This window comes from Apodemus sylvaticus, chromosome 5 (assembly GCF_947179515.1).
Source record: "Apodemus sylvaticus chromosome 5, mApoSyl1.1, whole genome shotgun sequence".
Taxonomy (NCBI): domain Eukaryota; kingdom Metazoa; phylum Chordata; class Mammalia; order Rodentia; family Muridae; genus Apodemus; species Apodemus sylvaticus.
The window spans coordinates 6,951,727-6,969,601 of record NC_067476.1 but is presented as its reverse complement, the minus strand read 5'-3'; the positions used below and the strand labels follow the sequence as shown (position 1 = coordinate 6,969,601).

General features: G+C 53.8%; 1 protein-coding gene across 2 annotated transcripts in view; it reads right to left on the bottom strand.

The window, feature by feature from the left end:
• The window catches only part of Col5a1 (collagen type V alpha 1 chain), a 151,374-nt gene extending 138,091 nt beyond the window's left edge, over positions 1-13,283 (bottom strand). For both annotated transcript variants that reach the window (XM_052181959.1, XM_052181958.1), the window contains exon 1: positions 12,770-13,283. In XM_052181959.1, coding sequence (XP_052037919.1) covers positions 12,770-12,878 — 109 coding nt within the window. In that variant the 5' untranslated portion in view covers positions 12,879-13,283. The remainder of the gene's footprint in view (positions 1-12,769) is intronic.
• Between the last annotated feature and the right edge of the window lie 4,592 nt (positions 13,284-17,875).

Here is a 17,875-nt window from a genome sequence, read left to right as displayed (position 1 = left end):
ATGGGCAGCGTGGGCCAGGACTTCCCTGGCTTCCCAACACCAATTTCTGCTCCAGCACGGCTGTACTCTTGTTCAGCGGACACCTTGAAGTTTACAAATTACTTTCAGCAAATCCCAGAAAGGATTCACTAAGCATGCCCCATACTGGCCCACTATGCGATACAGCAAACTCCAGACCTGTCTGGTTCTTTAACTATGAGTCCTCAGACCCCTAGGAAGGGTGGGGACATCATCCTGGATGAGGACTCCAACCTGCATGTGAAGAAAACTAAGGCACTGGCTACCCAAGCCACACCCAATTTTAAATGGCAAGAAGTCCTGAGGTGCAATGCCACCCTCGGCCTCTAGGTGATGCTTTCTCTTCCCCCTACAGCCAGAGACCAGAGTTTCAGATCTTACTGCCCCTCCACTGAGCTAGGCCGCCTTCTGCTACCTTGTGCTGGGAACTCAGGTCCACTGGGTGACCAAAGTGTCTAGGATCATAAGTACGTGCTTATCTTTCCGTCACCCTCCCTGTAGTTCCAGGGCACACCATGAGATCAGGTGGATGGCCTAGGCAGCAAGCACCAATTTATAGGATCAGAGCCCTGTGGTGCACACTAAGACAGCCAGGCCACCAGACATTGTTCTCAGAGTTTTTAATTTTCTTCTCCGAAGGGCTCATGATTTAACGGTGGGCTATGCCGTGCTTAGCTTTCATTGCCACATTGACCTTACTGCTAAGCCATGGCAGGCTGATTCTTGGACCTCTGATGACTCAGCCGCCACCCGCGTCCACCCGGCTGATGAGGGGCATGGGGGCCAGGGGGCAGGCCCAGCAACCCACCCACTCTTGCCATCAGTGTCTGGCTTTCCCAGAGCAACCTCCACACTCATTTCCTCAGCTGCCAACTGAGATAGAGCAGATAGCCCCTACCTGGCCATAATCCCCACTATCTGACCTTCTTCCCACTAAAATGGAAAAAATGTGACTCAGACTTCCAAACAAACAGGCCCTTCACAGCTGGATGCTGTGGAGAGCAAATCCCCAGAGCTCTCCAAAGACAGACAGACCAGACAGAGCAGAACCCAGGAACCCAGGGCTGTGGGCTTTAGGAAGCCCAGGGACAGGAACCTGAACCCTGGCCCCAATGACCACACACACACACACACACACACAACAACAACAACAACAACAACAACCACAACCACTCGTTCTACCACTTTCCCCACACCCTCTGGTTGGTCCCTGCCTCAGGGATGGAGACTCACCCCCACCAAAGAAAAGGGGGAAATGCCTTCAGTGGAGACTAAAATGTCATCTGCCATCTGCCTCAGCCTTCTCTACTGGCCCTGACACCCAGCCCAAATGTCACCCCTCATGCCGAGAGTCATTCCCAGAGCACAGATGGTGTCTTAAGGGCTCAAGATGCAGGGCTTCTGTGGGCCTTGGTCTTCTCACCTGTACAATGGGGAGGTGGTGGGGATGACCTCATATCTTAGAGCCAAGCTCTTTAAACCATAGGTTGTAATGCCTCATGGGTCACATGACAATATGGAGGGTGTCATGAAACAACTTGGCAACAGTAACAAATGTCTAAATGAACAATGACCAAAAATTAATTTCAAATCAAATGCACCATGAATCAGGTTTCTCTGGCAAGTGGCCACCTATGGTGACTATGTGACCTCATGACAGCCTTGGATCTGGTGTCAGATGCTCACTACATCTGTCTCAGCTCAGAGTCCAGGCTACGCACCTCAGGACACCAATGCTTCGTCCGTGTGTCATGTGTCCTGCTCTTAAAGAAGCATAATGATTTCATCACAAACAAAGGACACGAGCTTTTCTCATTCCCCACCATTTCCCTCAGGAGCAAGTATCAGATCAGCAAATCTTTGAATTATATTATGCTACAATGTTCGATTTTTCAAAAATTGTCATTTGAGCTGATCTAAGCATAAAAACAAAATTATTTTTGTTCAAGAAAACAAAAAAATCATTAAATAAATTTTAGCTTGGGATTAGGGTAAATTTCCAACAGTTTATCAAACGTCCTCAGACCCACCTCCGCCAACTTGTACTATGTACGCACTTGTATAAGGCCACATTCCCAGCACCGACGGTCATAAAGTCAGGATATCGACATCTCTGAAAAAGACTGAAATACATCTGGCCGTGGCAATAGTCAGCCAAGATTTAATCTTTACATAAAGATAAATAAGTGTGCCTATCTCATTATCATGCAAATCTGCTTTCATCTTTAAAAGATGGCATAACCGGTTTAGCAAAGAATTGTTTTAAAATAAACATCCTCACACTTATCAGTAAATGTTTGGTCGGTGTGCCTATTTTACATATCTGCAGAACCAGAGTTACACGAAAAAGGGATTCAAGCAGAACACAGTTAGAGCCCTGGCTTAGAAGATGCCATTGGGATAGACTAGGTGGGGAAACAAGTTTTTGCCTCTTGATTCCTTAACCCACATATGCGTTACCAGAGCCAGGGAAGCTTTGGGGAATAGCAAGACCCCAGAGCCTGCTTGGAGCACACAGCCCCTCGCCTCCAGTCCAGAAGATGCTCCTCGACTGTCCTGATTACAGGGTACCTGAAGGACCACAATGGACAGATCAGCTGTTTGCTTCCTAGTCTCGAGTCTTCCTAGGGTACAAAGGCAAGCAGAGAGAAGGGTCTTGGCTTTCCCCTACGACATCCCGTGTGGCCTTTCTGCCACACTGTCCATGCCCTAGTACAACAGTCCCTCCCGGAGCCTGAAAATCCACCTCGAGGGCCAAGCAGCTGTTTGCAATCGGCCCAGCCCTAGCCCCAAGCAGAGGAGGTGGAGTTAGCATGTCCACGGGCTGGACTCAGGGAGGCTCGGGGCATATGAGGACAGGCAGCCCCAAAGCTAGAAGACCCGGGGCTGCCCCTCCCCATGGACGGAGCCAGCAACAGTGAAGAAATGGGGCGGGCCTAGAAGGGCAGTTAAGAGCTCTCTACTTGCAGCCCATTTTCAGTCACTGCTGATAAATAGGCAACATCTCCCCAGCCTCAAGCCAGAGTTTAACACAATGGCTTGGAGGCGTTTTACAGCACCTGCCAGGGGTCAGGCTGGGCTCTCCTGTCTGCATACCACCCAAGCATGGTGGTCATCCAAGAAAGCCTTGAATGAATGACCTTCCAGCCATCGGAGGCAAAGAAAGACCTTAGCACCCCAACTGGTTGGATCAGGACAGCCAGGCTCCTTTCCCCAACACCAGGATTATGGCAGAGGGACCCTCTCTGGTTCCCTCTCCTTCTGACCTGTGACTTCAGGAATCCCCAACTCAACTGAGTATAATTATCTGCAAGTGGCCTGAGGCTGGAGGCCAGACCCCAGACTCTATAAACACTCCCTCACGCATCTGCCGGTTCCTTCCAAAGAGGCCAGCCGGCTCTCCCACTCCTGGGCATAAAAAACCCCTTCCGTCCTAACCCCCTGGTGTCAGGTGCAGGGGAAGGTAGGATGGCCCTGATGTGACCCATAGATTCACCCTCATCACCACTGGGACCCCTTGCCCTGAGGAAGTGCCTGTGGCCAAGGTGGCATGACACTATACCCACACACAGCAACTTTACCCTTCACAGAAACTAAGGGCTGCTCCTCAATCCCAATCAGTAGTAAGGACAATCTGGAGCACAGTTACATCATAGGCCCGCAGGCCGTCCTCCATCCTGTTGCTATCTACTACCCACATGGGCTGGAGGCAACTCTGCATCATGGGCTCCATGCCCACAGCAACCCCACTACCTCTGGTCCTACCTACCTTCAGCTCTGTTTCCAGTTAAACAATTCTGAGGCACGGATTCATTGATCAGATCAGAGAGATTCACAGGCATGCTCCAGGGCCCTTCGCCAGGAGCCCAAATACGCTCTCCTGATCCAAAGGTCCCTCCATGGTCCTGTTCTCTTAGTATCTGCTGAACTTTCTTTCACAGTGCCTGAAAGACAACTGAGCTGGCAGTGGAGGCAGGACTCCCTGGGGAGTGCCTGCTGTGTCCAGAGTTATCCCGCTGTGCCCTCAACTGATCACTAGCACCAGAATTTGGGAGGATTGCTAGAGAGCTTCTCACTGGCCCCATGAATGAACTCACATCTACAAGGCAGGGTCCTGGGGCCACTGAAGCTGCCAGTTATGTGGGTGCCTGGGCTCCCCTCTCCCCCACCCCCCACCGCTGGTCTCATTCTAGGTGCCCTGCTGAGCCCCTCTAAGCCATTTGTGAAGGAAGTGGATCTCCTGCTTTACTTTCTTTCCTCAAGCCTAGAGAACACCAGGCATGTCTGGGCGGGGTCACAGGCCCCCTGCAAAAGGCTAGCATTCAGCCCTCTGGGGACCAGCCCTCCATACCAGGGCATTACTAGAGGGCGGGTAAGCCCTGCTGCAGTTGGAATGGCAGCACAGAACATCTGGGATGCAGCTTTCCTGACACAGGGCACAGCACACAGGGTGCCCATCTTGTGTCACACACTAGGCAGTCACTACAGGTGCTCAGCCCCAGGCCTGGCTGAGTAGAAGCTGCCCTGTGCCTGCCACTCAGCTCCCCGGCCAGCAGCAGGGGCACCCAGTCAGGACAAGCTCCAGGAAAGCACCTCAGGCCCTCTGCTCACGGGGATAGAAGGTGCTGGAGCCTGCACCATCAGCCTTCCCACAGGTGGCTGGAAGCGGAGGGTCCCAGACTTCCCTGCAGCTGCTTAATAAGCTCCAGGCAGTATAACTCCATGTGTGAGCGCTGCAGGCTCCCCGTGTGCCCCCCACAGGCACGTAATGATATCATATGTATCATACAAGAGGGGCTACAGCAGGCGTTGCAATCTCCATTAACTTGCCTCTGTGATGAGGTAGCATTTTGTGTCCACTCTGCAGCTGGGGAAACCCAGGCACAGTAGGTGCCTCTGTTGTGCTAAGTCCCAATACACTAAGAAGCGCAAGATGCAGGGGCCCTCCCCCAACCCCTGATTGTGAACTGGATGTCTGAGGGTGTGGGAAACAGCTGTCCTCTGCCCCTCTGGCCTGGGCCTCCAGGACACTGACCCTCTCTGAGCTCCATCTCTTCATCCTTCCCACGCAGATGTGTCACCAATAAGAAGATCACACCAGCATAGCCTAGAGGGAAAGGGCCTGTGGGGCGACAACAGGGAGAGTCCAGACAGGCAGAGGAGCTCAGGCAGGAGGCTGGCTTTCAGGGGCCCAAAGAGTCACTACTGAAAGTAGGTGATACCAATGATCTGCTTAATCTAGGGTGCGGATAGAGAGGCAGGGGGATGACGCGAGACTGGCAGATCTGGGTGTCCTGCGGAATACAGGGCCTCCTTGGACCAAGTCCCTCCCAGGACCCTCAGTGCTGACAGACTCTCAGCCATATCATGCTCCAGAACCCCACAGCTCCATCTTCCAGCCCAGCCCTGATCCCTAAGACCTGCTGGGAAGGATACAGGAGTCTGCTGAGCTGCAGTCTTCCCTTTGGAGAAGACTGGATGGAGCCCACAGACAGGAAGCGGGCAGTGTCCTGATTCTTCCGCTGAGGGAAGCATGTAAGGAAGGTGCTGGTGGGGCATCCCCAGGCTTCACACAGCTTCTTACACATTTCCCCAGGCAGGCCCTCCCACGCTGAAACTCACACCCTATTAGAGCTGAGAAAACAGTTAGCATCCCAGAGCCAGACTAAACCCGAGGGGCTCTTTTTGTGCCCACTATGACAAGCGCAGGCAGCCCATCCTGGGGCAGGAGCCGGCTTTTCACACCCATACTGTCTGCCACTGCCTTCCATGAGCTCTGACAGTGGAGGAAAATTAGCTGGACTTGGCATGCATCCGGGCATATACCTGGACCACTGCCCTCCCAAAGGAGGCTGCCTCAGGGGTACCTCATCCTGTATCAGAAAGGGAGAATTGTCAAGCGCCTGTGGCAAGGACATTGCTGTTTTCCTGAATCGCCCACCTCTGTCTGAAGGAAAAACAAGGGGGCCAGGCCAATGCCACCTCATTGGCTTTTACCATGAGGCCAAATGCCAATACATGACTGAAGAGAGGACCCCAGAAGCAGGGAGCAACTTGTGTGGTTTCCTGTGACCTGGCCTGGCAGAGCCTCCATGCACACATCTGCACGATTCAGTCCCACCAAAGATGTCTGAGAAGCACCAGCACTGTGCAGGTCATGCCCAGGGAGCACTCAGGAGCACCAACACTGTGCAGGTTGTACCCGGGGAGCACTCAGGAGCACCAGCACTGTGCCGGTCGTGCCTGGAGAGCAGGATTATAATGAGGATGAACAGGAGCCAAAAAGAACAACAGGGGGAAGAGCCCTCTGCGTTCATCCAGAAGTACCTACCTTCAACTGTGCAAGGCGTAGGCTCCAGGGTGCTTAGCACAGTGCTTTGGAGGCAGGACTGGAAACAGTCTGGTCTCTGATTGGCCAGTCTTCCGCAGGGACTAGCAAGTACCTTTTTTTTTGATTCTCCAAAGCCTCTTTGGGGCTGGTAGGAGCTATCTTGTCTTGGCAGGTACCTCCCATGACTGGCAGAAATCCCAAGGCCTGGTGAGGATGTTCTTGCTTCCTGCTATAACTACACAGCTTTGACAGAACCATCTATGCAGGTGTCTGTCCCCTCTACACACCCTACTCCAGAAGTTCCTGTCAGCCAGGGAGAGCTCACTAGTCACTCACCTATGCCCTGGAACCCACAAGGGCTATGAGATGTAAATTCCAGTTTCTTCACTGTAGCACAAGTCAGAATGGAGGCCCGCCTTTCCTACTCTCACCACATCACAATGCCCACTTAGGCTGAGATGCTCACCAGTCTCCTTTGGAGGTCACTGCTTTTCTAAAGCTTTCTGAAGCAACACACACATACACACACACACACAGAGGCATACACACATAGGCACACACATATGCACACACATATGCACACACATGCACACATGGACACACACACATGTAAACAAGCACACACATGCACCCAAGCACACACATGCACATGTGTGTGCACAAGCCTGCAGACACATGCATACGTGCACATGCACACACACACACACATATTTTTATGTCCTATTTGTACCACTCACTTCTTTCCTTTTCTCTTTTTGAAGGATGATATTAGAATCCCCATTGCCAAGGCACTGGTAGGAAAGAAAAGGCTGGGAAACCAAAATTGTCACAGGAAGCCAGCACTGGGGCCAGAAAGATTGCACTGACGGTTATGGTTACTTCCGGCCAAACCTAGCAACCTAAACTCAGTTCCTGGAACCCAGATGATAGAAGGAGAACCAACTCCAACAAGTTGTCTTCTGGACACATACACACACACACATGCATACACGCACACACACACATGTATACACACATGCATGCACATGTATACACACATATACACATACACACATACATATATACATACACACATACACATATACACACACATACATATGCATACATACATACACACACATACACACACACATACATACATAAACACACACACACAAATAAATAAATCCAATACAAAAAAATGTTAAGAAACAGGTCTAAAGTCAGGAAGCAACAGTATCCAAGTCATGACCAGAAGCACCTCTCCCCTGGAACTCCAAATTATTACATTTTAAGGAAAGTGGGTCAGTCTGTGGTTCATGTCTTAGCTCTGAGTCACCAAACTGGTAACCCTTACCACTGATGTGGGTTCATCACTGAAGTTGGGAATATCCCAGGAAAAGGACTATGTTTACAGGAGCTGAGACTACTTGACATAGTGACAGAAAGTGAACCTGTCGCCTGTGATATGACTGGAAATGTGTCACCGCCAGTTCGTTTGTCCCCTCACTCCCTACCTGACCCAGAAGAGGTGGCCAGGAACCATGAATGGCCAGATCCTCCTCATAGGGTGGGGCAGCTGCAGTGGGAGGGGTGTGGAGATCTCTGGTCTACACTGCACAGGAACACACTTCCAATGGCAGGCAGAGCTTGGGGCCTCTGGAGAGATGGAAAAGTGACAAAGGCACTACTTCCCTTGTTTGTCCCATCTTGAAGACTCAGTGTGGCCCTCTTGGGGGTAGAATGGGGACCGGTGACTCCCACAGCTGACCATATCAGCTTCTAGCCAATCCAGAACCCCAATGATCATAACAGTAATCACACAGCTTGTGCTTCATATGACCGTGTATTGATCTCACAGGGATCTGCTGTCATTACAATCACATCCATCTGCTCATGAGTGGGGAAACTGAGGCCCAGGTCACTGAGGTCCCAGTCAGCTGGGAAGAATCGGAGCCAGAATTAGCAGGCAGGCTGCCTCACCCTAGACACCTAGGCCCCCAACACAGGGTCTGCGCTCATGTCCTACAGGAATCTCAGGGCCATGAGCATCTCTTCATCTCCCATCCTGCACAGAGGAAAGAAGCTTTTCAGGACAGCTGTGGAAACCACACATGCATCATGTGTGTGCTTTTACACTCCCACACATATGTGCTCTTATACACACAGTTGTTTTACACATGTAGGCATAAATACACACACACATGGGTCCCACGTGGGCAAGCACACACTCACACACAGCCTGACATGCACATACACACTTGAGAACAACCCTGAAATTGACCTGTCCAGTGCCTTCACACACACACACATTCCTCAGGTGACTGCAATACCTCCGTGATGGGACTGACCAGGGTGTCACATGCATATGAGAGCCAGGCAGAAAGACAGGAGATGCATGGCCCCTCCTTGCTCACACACTCTAGAAGCCCAAGCTTCTAGAATCAGGATGTTTGGAAAGCATTTAGGGAACACTGCCCATTACCACAGAACACAGCTTGTGAGCTGGCCCCTCAGCCCAGTGTCTAAGTCACTGCCTAAGAGACACTGGCAGGGCCACCCAGTCAGTCTCAGACCCCCCTCAAAGTGTCATGTGTTAGTCTTCCCATTTTTCAGGAAGGAAAACTGAGGCACAGAGATTCATCCTAGCTAACCTTCAACCTCAGAGGCAGAGACAGTGCGTGCTGGTTTCTCAGCCAGTTATATCCCTTGAAGGTGTAGTACCACCAAGGACTGTCCCCCACAAACCATCAGCAGAGTTCCCACGGACAAAGCCAAAACCTATCTGGTTTGTACTGTGTCCTGCTAACACAGTGCCTAAACCCACTCCCATCCTGAACAGGAAAAGGATGCCAGTGGGGCCCTGGGGTCTCCTACTTGTTCTTTTTTGGTAGCATTTTTGCTCTCCTGGTGTAAGGTTGACAAGGAAGGCGAGCACTGGGGACCTGCCAACGCACTGATGAGGGAGAGAGTCAGGGCCCTCCTAGGATAAGTTTGGAATATTCAACAAGAACAAGATTAAACCAGAAGGAGGGCACCCAGGGGGATGGTAATAAAGCACCAAGGGGTCAGACAACCTGAGACCCCACAGGGATGCCCTCCAAAGCAGGGCCCAGCATGTCTGAGATGGCTTAAGAACAAGAGGAAAGATGTCTGATGCAGAGAAGGAATGAGGATCCTTTCACCACCACCCCCAGAACCTCCAGACCAAGAGCAAGCTAAAGTCTGTGGTACTTGAAGGTTCTGCTGACTGTAAAGATCCTAGACAATCCAAAAGGAGGCAGGGAGTCTCTGCAGAAGGCTATGGATCTCAAGGAGAGAGAAAGGGGGGGATGGGGGAAAGAAGAAAGAGGGGAAAGGAAAGGAAGGGCAGAGGGGAGAGAGCAGAGATGGAGATGCAGGAGGAGAGCCTAAAGATTGTGCTGGCAGGAGCGGCATACCCCATCTGTCCCCCAGGGCCCTGCCTGGGCTGGGCCCCCAAGCTGGGATTGTAGCTCAGGATACTGGGTCTCCCAGGGAAAGCTAGAAAATGGATGTTGAGATCAAAGAAGAGAAGGAGCAGGCCAGGGCTAGGCAGGCGGGGAGCCCGGCACGTCACTGGGGCTCTGGCCAAGTCAGTCAGCTTTGCTTCTCCACTGCGAGCTTCTGGCCAGACAGGTACCAGCACACTAGCCGCCAGTATTAACTGTTCCCCGAGCCCGTGGGAGGCAGGCTGGACAACCCCAGACTATAGCAAACAGTGTCCTGGGGTAGGGGAGATACTGCTTCCCTGGCCTACTGGGCACCACTCACCAGCCCTGCTGTGCAGTGTGGGAACCAGGTTGGAGCTTTACAATCTGGATTCTACTCAACAACTGTAACCCTGCAAGAGGGTACAGGATGATTTTTTTTTTTAATGAAGGAGGCTTCCAGCCAGAGGCAGGGGCAGGCAGCGGGCATCAGCTGCCCTCAGCTAAGGGTGTGGCTATGAGGAGCATCCAGAAATATCTACAGGGTGGGGTGGAGAGGCAGTCTCTGGCCAGCACCGCAGGGCCAGCCCCCAAGACATCATCAGAAAAGAGGCTAGCCCCAGGAGGGGACTCATCTACCACACAGCTGTAGAGGGACCACGGTTCCAACCCTGCGACCAGAGTAATAAACACAAAATAAGACCCCTGACAGACACAGGGGGCTTCTGCCAACTGGACTTTGTGGAGAAAGTGAGGGAGGGATAAGGGGAAGAGATGGGAGAGAGGGGAGGGGAGGGAGGAGAGAGAAGAGAGGGGGGGAAGGCCTAAGGATGTCCCTGTAGCCAACTCATTGAGTCACAGGAAATTTAACCATTCAGTATCTGTCAAGTCTCACAAAACTTGGCTGGCTTTCCCTGCAAATTATTGCAAAAAAGCAGTCACGTGACCCAAGCCCACCAATAGCACATGGAGGAGATGACCTCAATTTCCAAATATTGGGGTCACATTTCATTTCTCATCCTCCTCCCTTAAGGCTTTTAGCAGCTCCCAGAGCAATCGGACTTCTCACTCCTTCATACACTTGGCCAAGAGAGAGAGAGAAGAGATCTGTGCTCACAGAAACCTCAGAAAACATCTGGCAGCTCCCGAGAGGGAGGGGGGAGCAGAGCAGGGTCTGTTTGCACTTTCTCCTGACCTGCCAGCATCAGAAGTGGACTGCTGCCCCTCTGGCCATGCACCGAGGGTGACTTCAAAGTGGGTCACACCACAGGAGCAGAGGAGAAAGCCTCCAGAAGCCCACCCAGAAAAGCGGGTTCTTCACATGCTCGCTTCTAAAAGTCCATCTCGTCCAAAGCAAAACATCTAACAGCACAGTCAGGACCCAGGCAGCCCCTTCCAAGTGGCCGCACCCTCAATAGCAAAGGGAAGTGGGGGGGGCATGGTGGTAGAGTGAAGCAGAGACGGTGGCCACAGGACAGGGCAGGATGGGGACACCCTACCTATGCTAATGCTAACCCCAGCTTCCCAGGTGAAGGCTTCCCTCCTGAGGTTCTGGAAGGGGGCACAGGAAGGGGCTGGACAGGAATAAGTACCAGGGGAGCACTGTGGGGGTGGAGGGAACAGAGAGACTGACCCCATCTTGTCTCTCCTCCACTTTTTCCTGCAGGCCTCCTGCTAACTTAACCCTGAGAACTCCAGGCCAGTTGGTCCAAGTTCAGCCCTTGCTCTCCCTCTGTCCCCAGGGGGCCCTGGGCCCCTCCCATACCCGCCCTTGCTCATCCTGTACTCACTGGACACTATCGGTGCCAGGGAGCAGGAGAAGAACATGTAACTGGCCGTGGGGCATGGAAATTGATTCTCCCGCTAGTCTTGGTAGTGCCAGCTAAGCTAAGAGGAGCCCTGTTGTCACTGGGCCAGGGCTAACCACTCCACTGTCAGCAGCAGCCACCCTCGGCTGCAGCCACCCGCTGTTCCGCTGCCTGAACTCTCTCTAACCACCACCTTCACCTCCCCATATCAGCACATGCCTGGGGCCTTCCCTCCTGGGCTATGGTGTTTAGGGGGTCTGGGAAGATTTATCCCACAGCTAACAAACAAGATGCTGAGAATAATATGCCTGCCCAGACCTGAGCCTGGCAGCGCAGGAATACAGACAGGGGCAATCAGTACCTCGCCGATTCTTCCCATTGGGTCAGGGCTCCTTCGGAGGGCCCATGCTGGCAGGAGGAGTCTCACATCTGCAGATCATCTGAGAAGCTCCCAGCCCAGACTCCAAGGCCCTCTCCTGGCCTGGCTTCCCAGTTCATCCCATCTTTGGGCAGTAAACCCAAGAAAACTACCTCTAAGGGCTTAGGAAGTTTGAGGTCAGGCTAGCAGTAGGGCTGGCCTACCTTACAGGGCTCCCCAGAGCTCCCTGAAGACTTAGCAGGGACTACAGGGAACTCTGTCCCCTGGGAAAGCATAAAGTTAGCTCAGACAGGCAAGAGGGTGTGTACCGAGGGAAGTCCAAAACTGGGGATTCAAACTTCTGGGATCCCCCTCCACCCCTGAGTCCCCGAGGAACTGAATGGCCTTGACTCTAGGGGGCGGCCCTTCCCAGCTTTCAGAAGGAAAGTTCCCTCTGAAGGGCTGCGTGGGATGCAGCGGGTCGCCTGTGATGTGGGACAGGGAATGCACTATTTGGGGACAAAAGTGTGACCACCTCTGCTCGAATCTAAGCGAGGCGAGGCGGATTCTTCCTTGAGTCGACCAAAGAGCCCCACCCAGTAGGCCCGTTTGAGGAGGGGGCGGTACACCGCGGGGATGGAGTTGGCCCGGCTCCCTCTCCTGGGCCCCCAACGAATGGTATTCGTTGTCTTGCCCGGTGCATTCCACAGGCCAAGGGGGAAAGTTCTGCCGGCGGCGAAGGCGCCCGAGATGACAGCGGCGCGGTGGTTCAGCGCGCCTCCTGCAGTCCCCGAGGTCGGGTCCCCGGCTCCCAGAGCACTCTTACCTGCGCGGCTCGGAGGCGGCGCCCACAGCAGCAGCAGGAGCAGAAGCAGCGGCGAGGACAGCAGCGGGACGCCCGGGCGCACAGCTTTCCAGCGGGTGTGTAGGTCCATGCCGGCGGGGTGCGCGGGCCGGGGAGCGGGAGGCACACACGATGCACAGGGACCAGAGACACGTCCCGGGTGGCGGACGCTGGGGGAGCGCGACAACTTCAGGGAGTCATAGGAAGCTCGGCACCCGCCCGATCTCCCCTGCGGCGGTGGCTGTTCTGGAGGGTACAGCGGGCGCGCTCGCCCACGGCGCGGGGATCGACTATGGCCCGGGATGGCCGGGACCCCCTCGCTGGCTGCTCGCGCGCTCCCTGTCCTCCTCCTAGTCTCGTGGCCTCCCCACCGCTGCTGCCCCGCGACCCGCTCCCCGTGGGCGCTCCGCTGGAGTGAGGTCCTGCGCCAACCGCGGGGACGAGGAGTGCGGACCTCGCCTTCGGCGCCGAGCACTTTTTCCCCCTTTCCCTCCCTCCCTCGCCGCTGGCAGACACCGCGAAGGCTGTCGATCCCCAACGCCCGCAGCAAATCAGAGGCCGGCGCCTGGCTCAGTGAGGCCGGCCCCTGCCTCCCACTGGGCGCCAAGGGCGAGGGGGTGGAGATAGCGGGCGAGTCGCAGCGAGGAAGGGGCCGGCCCGGGGCGGGAGCGGACGTGGGACGGGGGCGGCGCCCCCGTTCTTTCTCCCCGCTCTGGGCGGCGGCCTCCGAAACCCGATGGCCCACCCTGATCCTCGATTCTTCCCGCCTCAGGTACCCCGACCTGGCCAGACTCCAAGAACCAGCGTTGAGGGAACCCCGAAGTTTGATTGCTCGAATTCAAAAGAAAGATTGCACTACCACACGGAACTTTCTTTTTAAGGAGGAGTTCCGAGAGCTCCTCTTGTGGGCGGAGACTCAACTTCCAATTCAGCCAGAAGGGGCTCCTTAGACTATGACTGACAGGCCAACCCAGCGCTGGGGACCCGCCTTCTACCTCTCCACCGACCACACTGTCAAGGATGGCCAGAGGGGCCTTAAGTGAACAAGTAGTGACCAGGTTATTAATCAGGTGACAGTCAGTCTCAAATCCCACCCCACCGTCTTCCTGCTGTCCCTGGTGGCCCAACAATGTATAGGAAAAGGAAGAACCCCCTTCCAGAGCTGACAGCTGGAAAAGGAGAGGGGCTCCCAGCTCCCCATCTACAGCAGAGGGAGACAGGAGTTCTCCCAGACTTCTCCAGACCCGGGAGGCCCTGCGAAAGCCTGACTCACCACTGCCCTGCCCTTCTCCAAGGGCTTCAGGGTTTGTTTAGAAAGAATCAGAGTGAATTAAGAAGGCTTTCAGACTCAAAGCCATTGCTGTCTTTGAACACATTGTAGCCTGGAAAGATTTTGGAGTGATGTAGACCTGCCTGGACCCCTTTCTCTGATTGCATCCTCAGGCTCCCTTGTTTCTCATTATTCTCCAAACAGGAGGAGAGTGGCAATCAGGGGGAAGAGGCAGTCAGGGGCCAGAGGCAATCAGAGGGCAGAGGCAGTCAGAGGGAAGAGGCAGTCAGGGGACAGAGTCAGTCAGAAGGCAGAGGCAGTCAGGGGACAGAGTCAGAGGGCAGAGGCAGTCAGGGGATAGAGGCAGTCAGAGGGCAGAGGCAGTCAGGGGATAGAGGCAGTCAGAGGGCAGAGGCAGTCAGGGAATAGAGGCAGTCAGAGGGCAGAGGCAGTCAGGGGATAGAGGCAGTCAGAGGGCAGAGGCAGTCAGGGGATAGAGGTAGTCAGAGGGCAGAGGCAGTCAGGGGATAGAGGTAGTCAGAGGGCAGAGGCAGTCAGGGGATAGAGGTAGTCAGAAGACAGAGGCAGTCAGAGGATAGAGGCAGTCAGAGGAGTTGCTGGGACTACCAGGCTCTGGTTCTTGAATCTGGATGGAGGTATCTAGTACTGACTTAATTCGAGTTTACCTAAGTGTGGGATGTACCCTTTAGGGAACATCACACAGTACACAGAATAGAGGAGAGCTGGGGATGCAGCTCAGAGGCTGTACAAGAAGGTCCTGAATTCTACCCGCAGTACAGAGAGGGCAGAGGGAAACAAGCTTGAGCCTACAGGCACACAGACAGACTCAGTCACAGTACAGTAAAGGTTAAAAGTCAACTCGTATAGTTGGTTGTGGAACAATTATGTATGTGTGAAAGTTATATGAATAATAATGGGATGTATACATGTGTGTATTAACACATGTGGGGCATGTACATGCCTCTGTCTGTGTGTGTGTGTGTGCGCGCGCGCGCGCGCGCGCGCGCGCGTGAGGGCGTGTGTGTGTGTGTGTGTGTGTGTGTGTGTGTGTGTGTGTGCTGTGAATACTGTGTGTTTGTCCTTGGTGGGTTTCATGGGGGATGAAAACCTCATTCATGGGAGGCTTCCGCCAAGCTCAGCTGACCCCTCCCCTATCCCCAACCTGCACTGGGTCCATATGTCACGAGAGGCCGTCCTTCCCGTCCACAGACAGGGATGCTGCAAGTCAGGAGGGGTAACGGGCTTGCCCAGAGCACCAAATCAACAACTCGCTGTGGCAGAGCCAGGACGCATGCCTACAGCTGCTCTCTGGGCATGGGGTTCTTCCCTTTCCCTGCTGTAAACAGGAAACCTGCTGTAATACTCAGAACACCTGCCTTCCAGCAGGTGCACCCTAGCCATCCTGCTCAGGCTATGCCAGCCCATACCCAGCATCCTCCTGTGCCCATCGGCATCTCATGACAATGGAGAGTCCTTGGAGGTCTACTTATTGGCCATAGTCTGTTTGCCAGCATGGCTCTAGGCTCTAGGGAGATGGGGAAGCAGGCTGCCTGTGGGCCCCGCCTACATCAGCCTGCACTGTTGCACCAGGACTCCATGATCATGGGAGCGGTCCCGTGCTTCCACTGTGTTCTTCCCATCTCTCCTGTCTCTGTGCACCTAAAATGGAAGAGTTGACCTCCATCCAGTGTCCCCTGCATGTCACCGCCATCCATACATGCCATTACCCTCTGTTGTAGAACACGGTTCTCCAAGCAAAGCCACCGCCGTCATCATCAGGTCAGCTGTCCCCGCTTGTCCATCCAGGTTAGGCTTGTGGTCTGTTGCTGTTCTCTCATAGAAGTGGGCAATGGGGGAGGACCTTTACTTGAGACTCCCGGGAAGCGCTAAGGGTGGGTGGTGCCCTCCTTCTCAGAGCACATGGAGTATCTCTGGCAGCTGTCCTTAGGCACAGGCTGGCCCTCCAACAGGTCCTGGGCCTCAGCCGCTCTGCAGTAGATGGAGAAGGTCGTGATGAGCTGTGGGTCTACCCTATGGCTAGCGATATTCACACCAGCAGGGATGCCTTTGCATTGCGGCCAGGAAAGAGCTCCATCCATGCATCCTTCAGCTGGCTTTCAGAGGTCAGACCAAAGTCTCACCCTCATACCTGCCGCTAACTGCAAAGCCTGGCTGATGAGTTCCCCTTCTGAGATGCTTGTCACCTATGAAGTGGGGTAATGAAGCTGACTCTGGGACTCCAAAAGACTCAGACGAGAAGGTAGGTAGCATGTTTGGGACAGAGGGACAGACAGCTCTGGATTTTCCCTCTGTTTGCCCAGCCACTCCCTGCACAGAGCTGTTTCCATGTCCTGTCCACTAAGACTGGCTTCTTTAACCTAAGCTGGCTAGCCTTTCCCCACTGGTGCCAAACAAGCCTTTAAAAATGATGGGATTTCCAGGCAAAACAGCCCAGGAGACACTAGACTGACTTTTGGCTTGAGAAGCGCATTTGCAGGCAATCAGACGACAGCGTCCTGAGATTCATTTTCCAGACGGTGGCAACTGGCGCACAATCGTCTCCTGTAGACTGTTTCACAGAGCAAGCTTGAGATTGCAGGTCAAGGAAAGTGTCCATGGGAGAATTCCTGTTTTGTCTCTTCAAGAACTGTCTGCAGGGGTGGAGATAGTGCCCCTACTACAGAAGACTGTTCCCAGGATCAGTGAAGTCACCTAAAATCACCTAAATTCCTGCCTGTCTGTGATGACAGTCCCACACAAGGATCTGGTCTCATGTGCCTGTGCATGGTGGCCAGGATCACAGGCAACTCATGCAGAGCCAGCCAGCCCAGTCTTATGGAAAGGGCTCAGCCCACCATGGGTGGCGTCATGCATAGGCAGGTAGTCCTGGGAGATATAAAAACAATGGCTGACTATGAGACAAACCAACCATTAGTGTTTCTCCATGGTCTCTGCTTCAGTCCTTGCCTTCAGGTTCCTGTTTGAGTCCCTTGATGACAGACTGTGGCTAGGGCTTATAAGCCAAATTCATCCATCCTCAGGTGGTTTTGGTCCTGGTGTTTATCACAGCAACAGAGAAGCCAAGTAGAACAGAAATGGACAGGATCTAAAGTAGGGGTGGAAAGGCAGGGTCAAGATGGGCAGTGGGGTCCTGGAAGCCCAGGGAGCAAGGGCTGCAGAACCCCACAGATAATGCACAGGTGTCTCCCCAGACACTGCCCATCACAGCATGCCATCAACCAAGTATCATGTAGCCCTCCACTGTCGTGTCCCTCTGCCACACATAGGCCACTGATGGAGGAACCAGGGCCCAAGATGACCAGCATGGGGCTCTATCACCTCTTCCACAGAAACTTCACTCTGCCCACTTGCACCTCCACACACACCTTCCTCTACACAGGGACTGATGACCCTCGAGGTATCTGTCTGGTTCAAGTAACTAAGCATTCTCTTGAGAGACTCAAATGCCTCTAGTCCTATTTCAAAGACGCCAAACTGGGGCCTTGAGGCCGAGCTTGGCCAGCAGAGCTGGGTGCCTGTCCAGGTCTGCGTTATAGCACCCATTGTTGTTAATGGCCAGGCCCTGTCTTCTTCCCTCCCAGCATCCTCTGCTCCTCTGTCCACACATCCTAAGGATGCCTCAAAGCTCAGCTGTAAGTAAGCCTCTAGAAAATGCCTTGTCCTCGAGCCCTGGGATTCTTTTGAGCAGGGTGCCGTGGGCTGCCGTGGATTTCTGGTCCTATCCATCCGCCCACCATCTGACCTACACAAAGGCCTGAGGACCTGAGGTTGTTTGC